The following is a 6,654-nucleotide window of genomic DNA, read 5'->3' as shown; positions in this document are numbered from 1 at the left end:
TTTCCCTACCTGCACTGCGTGTGGTGAGCCCCGCTCGTGGTGGGGTGGGTGGTCACCAGGCAGGGTCTACACTTGCTGTCACTCCGTTCTCCCTGCACGGGGCACAAGTGCACACAGGGGACAGAGCTGAGCCTGGGTGCCTCCTCTCCTCAAGTAGACTGTCAGACGTTTCAGAAGCGATAGAAAAAGCAGAAACAGCTCCAGGGAGCAGGCTTAGCCGGAACAAACAGACCTAATTGTCTGTGCTTCATGTCTGTGGTCTCTCACCTTTAGCTCCATTATTAAAGCAGAAAGGAGCTTGGAACTTGAATCCGTAACCTGAGCTCTAGCTAGATCTCCAGGGTGGGGGAAGGTGGCGAAGGCTTGGGACAGATGTGATGTGGGGATAGGACGGTCCTGAATAGGAACCAAGCACGCCTTTTGAGCCTGAGTGACCAGCCTGGGCCTCACAGGTCACCTAGGGACAGTCTCTTTGGCTTTGTTCATGATTACCCACCTGGTGACATCAAACCAGTCTAGGAACTCAATAATGGGGAATTGGAGCATCTACAGTTTAGAAGGCTCAGGATACACTGTTAAGAAAAAGAAAGCTACAAAACAGCACACAGAATCCTGTACTCAGAAAGCTGAGGAGGAAATCCAGTGGTTTTCTTCCTGGGAATAGTCAAATGCACAGATTTTAACTGTGTAGTCTGGTAAATTTTGATAAATGTATCCACCTGTGTAAATAGGATCTCACTGAAGATATAGTACGTTTTTAATCGATCCAAGCTCCCTTATGACACAGTGATTTAAGTAAAATTCAAAAAGTAGACTGTAATAACTTGGATTCCAACTTAATTTGTTTCTAAATTTGGTGTACTTTCTGAGGTTGGTTTTTTTCCCCCCCCAAAGTTGAACCATTTTCTGAGACTTCCCCTGTGGTCCAGTGGCTAAGACTCTGTGCGTCCACTGCAGGGGCGCAGGTTTGATCCCTCGTCAGGGAACTAAGATCACACATGCTGTGTGGTGTGGCCTCAAAATAAAAACAAAAACAAAGTTGAACCATTTTTTCATCCCAGTTGTTAAGTGACATATTTATTTATTATAAAAAATTTAAACAATAGGTAAGTTTAGAAAGAGAGACTTTCATAATTCTGTCCACCAAAGAGAGAGAACAATTGTTAACAGCCTGAAGTGTATCCTTCCAGGTGCTTTATATACATAGTTCTCTAATTCTACTTTTAAAAGCAAAAATAACATCATTCTATACATGATGCATATTGGTCCTTCTTTTGTTGTTTAAACTAAATACTAGATCATAGACAGCTTTCCTTACCAGAGCGTTTATATTATCTTCATCAGTTTTTGTGTCCAGTTAATACCGCACAATATGGATGCTTTATAATTCATTTAACCAACCTCTCTATTAATGGATATTTAGGTTATTTCTGACTTTCCGCTTTTACAAATAATTGGTAATGAACATCTGTATTTGTTCATATGCCTGAATTGTGTCCTTAGGTTAAATTATAATATGTTGCCAAATCCAGAGATATTATATCAACTAACACTTTTTACTAAAATCTGTAAGATAGTAAAAGTGTATCTGTAAAATACACTTTCACATATACTGGATATTAGTAACTTTACAAAAATATTTGTTAACCTGAAAAGATTTTATTTTAATTTTCATGTCTTTTTAAAAAATTAGTATTTTGTTGGGCATCTTTTCAAATGTAAAATTACTATATCTTTCCTCTTTTGAAATGTGCCTTTCAAGTTTCTTTATCATCCCTGTGGAGTGTTTCCATTTTTAAAAGTTTATATCCAGCACCTAGGGCCTGACACATAGGAGACAGTCATTACTGTTTGCTACCTATATGCCATTTATTGGGCACACTTGGCAACATTTTCAAAAGTACAGAGAATAATATATGGGGCCCCCGGGTAGGCAACACTCAGCTTCAGTAAGTATCTGCATGAGGCCAATCTCATTCATGCCACCTTCACCCACTTCCCACCCACACCCGGATTATTTAAAGCAAATCCCAGATACCCTATGAGATGATTAGTCTTTAGGTTCTTTGTAAGATAGGGATTTTAATTCTTTGTCACATGGTGCCAATATTTACCCCCAGTTTCCCATTTATCTCTCAGTACGTTAATGATATTTTGTGCCAAACTGGTTTAAAATTTTCATGTTCTCACATCTGTCAGTCTTTTCCTTTAGGTTTTTTTTTTCTTTCTCTCCCTTCTGTATGCATTACAGTGTGACTGTGACATCCCTTAAATGACACTGTTCTCAACTAAGCAAACTGGTAGTACTCTTACAGCCATCTTTATTCCATGCGTTTTTAAAGGTAGAGACGTGCATTACATGTGGCTCTCACAGCCATTCCCTGTAGGGTTTCTGAACTTCGTGTCATTCTAAGACAGGCCTCCCCCACCCAAGTTTATAAAAAATATTTTCTATAAATATGTCTTTAAATGTATTTTAAATCTTTAATTCATCTGGAGTTAAGTTTCAGTATAAGGTACAAAAGTAGGATTACATGCCTTTAAATGGTCCCTTGCATGATAAAGATCAATATGAAAACTTTCTACAGGCACAGTGAATTTAATAATAGTAATGAAAAAGAGTTCCCTTACTAAAGTGCAGAAGCAGATGAATCAGTCTAAAATTATTCCTAATGAAGGGCGTCAGATATGTACAGCCGATTATTAAAGCTAGAAGGGTGGGGGGACTAGTTTCCACATGCTCATCCGTTATTTCCTTAGTGCCTCTGTTTTATTTATTTTGTTTTTTTAGTTTAATTCATTAATTCATTAATCAGTTTATTTACATGTCAATCCCAACTCCCAGTCTATCCTTCCCCCACTTCTTCCTCCCTGGGAACCAAAAGTTCCGTTCTCTAAGTCTGTGAGTCTGTTTCTGTTTTGTGAATAAGTTCTTTTTGTTTGTTTGTTTAAGATTCTGCATATAAGTGATATCATATTAGTGGCTCTGTTTTCTCGGCTGAGCCCCAAAGGCATTTGCAGGTTTTTCCTGTTATCAAGCTGGAATGTTTTCGAACATTCCAAAAGAGGCTTTGTTGGCTCAGCAGTTACCATTCTTCTGCTATTCCAGGGATTGTTGGGCAACCTCACCCCTTCTTAATTAAAGGAGGCCCCTGCCTGTCTTTGCATCCAGGAGAGGCAGGTTAGCCAGAGGGAGGAACGGGCTAAACCCGAGGACCGACTTACTTGCGTCAGGTTCTCTCAGTTCTCACGCCGCCACGTCTCCATCGCAGGCACATCCTCATCTGCCTGGCCGCCTACCTGGGCTGCGTGTGCTTCGCCTACTTTGATGCCGCCTCCGAGATACCCGAGCAAGGCCCCGTCATCAAGTTTTGGCCCAGCGAGAGATGGGCCTTCATCGGTGTCCCCTACGTGTCCCTTCTGTGCGCCAACAAGAAATCACCAGTCAAGATCACGTGATGGCAAGGCAGTGGCTGGCCTCTCTGCTTATTTTCTCTCACTCACCTAAACTTCATCTGCCAGCAGAGACAGCCAGCGGGGTTCACGGAGTTGGGGGTGGGGTCTGTCTTTTAAAAATTCAGTGCCCTTGGGTTCTAACTAGTGTGTCTCTGGACTGCCAGGACTCCATGGTGCCTGGGGAGCAGCGGGTATCTTCCCCTTTCCCAAAGATGGGAAGTAGAGGGCCGAGGGGCACTAGATGTGTCTTCTCAGTGTCACCTCCAGCTACAGTGCTCATTGGGCTGCGTCCTTTATGGTGATGGCAGAGCCGTCCCGTGGGGGACCCAGCGCTGCACACGCCTCGCTTCCTGGAGAGAGTTTGCTCCAGATCCCACTGTTCCCATGTGCTCTCGGAGCGGACCCTCCCTTGACAGACAAATCCTGCGCCCGACAAGACCCTCTGACTGTATGATGGAAGAGGCCAGAGATTTTCATTTGGGGAAACTGTCCTGAAACGAAAGCAAGCAAATGGAACACACACAGGGCTTGTGGCTAAGGAGGCTGGTTTCCCCCCTTGCATCTCTCCGTAACCCAGGGTTTACATACATGTGTGCATCCTTTTCCTGCTACCTCTTCTGAGAGATGGGAACTTGACTTTAGATCAGGGTGAAGCTAACAAGAAAAGCCCTCCGCATATGCCAAAAACGACACTCCACTTTAAGCCATTCTTGAAGAGAAGCACAATTTTTAAATGCTGACACGGTCCCCGCCCCCCAGCCCGGTACCCTCAAACACACACAGAGAAGACTAGCTACGGTGTGAGTGGTGTGAGCGTTCCATACAGAGACCCACCCCTTCACTGCTTGACCTCTGTGACATTGCCAGCGGCCTGTGACAATCGGGGTAGGGGTCCTGGTTCAAACTTCGGGGCAAACATGACGTTTCAGAAGTTGTTCTCATTGGAAGCCTCCTGTCTGCTGTCCTATTCCGGAAATTGTCCTCAAGAATCTTGCCGCGTCTGTCTTCGATATTTACTGTGGGAATTACACTCCGTGTCCTCACAGTATGAGGTGCTTCCTGTGGTTTCTCCGCGCCCGTGTTTGACCACGTGCTTTTCTTAAGTGCTGGCCTTGACTACACACTGGCTGCTTTGGGTGTAGCAGGGCAAATCTCTTGCCTCTGAGTCCTCACCTAAAGTGACACTGGCTGCAACTGCTGTCCTCTTCACTGGGCTGAATGGGAGACTCCGCATATGTCTTCAAGGTGCGAGGTGGGGATTCGTGACCTCAGGGATACTCCTTTTAACTCAGGCATCTCTTGCTTTGCAACATTCCATCACGGGAGAGGGCAGAACAGATGTGTCCTTCTTGTGTGGATGGGAATCATGTCACTGTCCTAAGTATTTAAGAGTTGGGCAGTAGCAGTTTTTGGCTTGACCGAGAACTCTTACTCTGGTTAAAATTTGCACAGAATTGCAGGTGAAAAGTCCAAGAAGCAACTGAATTTAGACTTTAGAAATGACTGACTTTATTCTACTTCTGTGGTTTTCAAATCATTTTAGCAGCAGAACCCTGTGTGCAGTAAGAAATCTTTATGGAGACCTGATGTGTGAAATAATTTGTATTTTATTAGCTTAAATTTATTTCGAGGTTGAACTTACAGCACTTCGTGAATAATATAAAAGGCAGTGAAAATGGAAATTAACAAATTGGTTTCCAAGGTAGAGAAATTTGGTATTGAATGAGTGTACATGTTGCTTTATTATAGTTTAAAAAACGGTATTTGAATTAAATACTCGTGGAATCTTTAATGTACCCATATGAGACCTAGGTGGCTTGTGGAACAGAATTGGAAAAACTGCTCTTAAGTCCTTTGGGTTTCAAGTCTAGAATTTTCTTTAAAGGGAAACGTCAGACCATCCAGATTGACCCACCAGGCACGGATTCTCATCTCATCCATCCTGCAATATAAAAATGCTCCAAGTAGGGAGTTTGTTGTATTTTAAGCCCAGCTCTTTTAGTGGGAAAAAGTAAATAAGGAGAAGCAGAGAGTGTAGGAAATGTTTTGTGTGTGTGTGAGGTTTAATTTCTGTCTCGAAAGCTCCTCAGTGATGGGAGCATTGTCCCAACCATTAAGGAGGAACCGTTTCTCCCTATGAAATGAAGGGTGTGTTCCGTGGGAAACACCACCTCCAGCCCCCAAGGCTTTGACATTGCCCTTCCGGAAGGTTCTGAGTGACCTTTGGAAATAGGGATACAATGTGACTCTGCTGGAAGTAAGGAAGTAAGTACACTAACTCACAGGATTACTTCTCTGCTTCTCCTACATGACAAATGACTAAGTTAAGTTTCGGAGAGAATGCTTTTGTTATGAAAAACAGAATGCCCTTCTAAGAGAGATTGGTTTTAATGAGATGAAGGCTGAGAAAAAAGTGTGGAATGGGGTATATTTGAGGAAGACAAGACTTTGCTTTTGAACAGAAATCACCACGCTTGCCAGCGTGGGATGGTAAATCAAGAGAGTAGGAATAGGGCTTCCCTGGTGGCGCAGTGGTTAAGAATCCGCCTGCCAATGCAGGGGACACGGGTTCGAGCCCTGGTCCAGGAAGATCCCACATGCTGCAGAGCAACTAAGCGCGTGCGCCACAACTACTGAGCCTGTGTGCCACAACTACTGAAGCCCGCACGCCTAGAGCCCGTGCTCCGCAACAAGAGAAGCCACCGCAATGAGAAGCCCGCGCGCCGCATCGAAGAGTAGCCCCGGCTCTCTGCAACTATAGAAAGCCCACGTGCAGCAACGAAGACCCAAAGCAGACAAAAATAAATAAGTAAATAAAATAAATAAAATTTTAAAAAGAGTAGGAATATACCAATCTTGCTTTAAGTTAGGTTTATGGCATCATGCATATTTATATTTACATGTGTATTCGTAGTGCTCATAGCACTACATGCATTTTAAAGAAAATGGGGATATTAAGAAAAGTTGATGGAGAAGAAAAAAAGTAATGTGTATTTCTATAGCTCAAGGACAACCATTGTTAATATATTTTGATATATTTCCTTTTTGTCTTTTTTTTCCTAATATAGTTGTCAGTTGATGTCTTTTAGAGCTGACAGTTGATCTTGTACCTTGAATGGAATATAAATGCCAGTTGTATATTTTTCCTGAAGAGCAGGTTTTGGGATATGCGAGAGTTAGCTATGCTCTTGAGTGTTC

At 43.0% G+C, this 6,654-nt stretch overlaps 1 protein-coding gene across 1 annotated transcript in view; it reads left to right on the top strand.

Annotated features, from left to right (window-relative positions):
• Nucleotides 1-3,459, top strand: part of ACER2 (alkaline ceramidase 2) — a 28,670-nt gene extending 25,211 nt beyond the window's left edge. The window contains exons 5-6 of the mRNA XM_007469666.1: nt 1-23; nt 3,273-3,459. The exon at nt 1-23 is cut by the window's left edge and continues 136 nt beyond it. Coding sequence (XP_007469728.1) covers nt 1-23; nt 3,273-3,459 — 210 coding nt within the window. The remainder of the gene's footprint in view (nt 24-3,272) is intronic.
• Nucleotides 3,460-6,654: the final 3,195 nt, after the last annotated feature.

Source organism: Lipotes vexillifer, unplaced genomic scaffold (genome assembly GCF_000442215.2).
Source record: "Lipotes vexillifer unplaced genomic scaffold, Lipotes_vexillifer_v1.1 scaffold1116, whole genome shotgun sequence".
Lineage (NCBI taxonomy): Eukaryota > Metazoa > Chordata > Mammalia > Artiodactyla > Lipotidae > Lipotes > Lipotes vexillifer.
The sequence above is the reverse complement of the archived record's forward strand: the minus strand, read 5'-3'. Positions and strand labels throughout refer to the sequence as shown.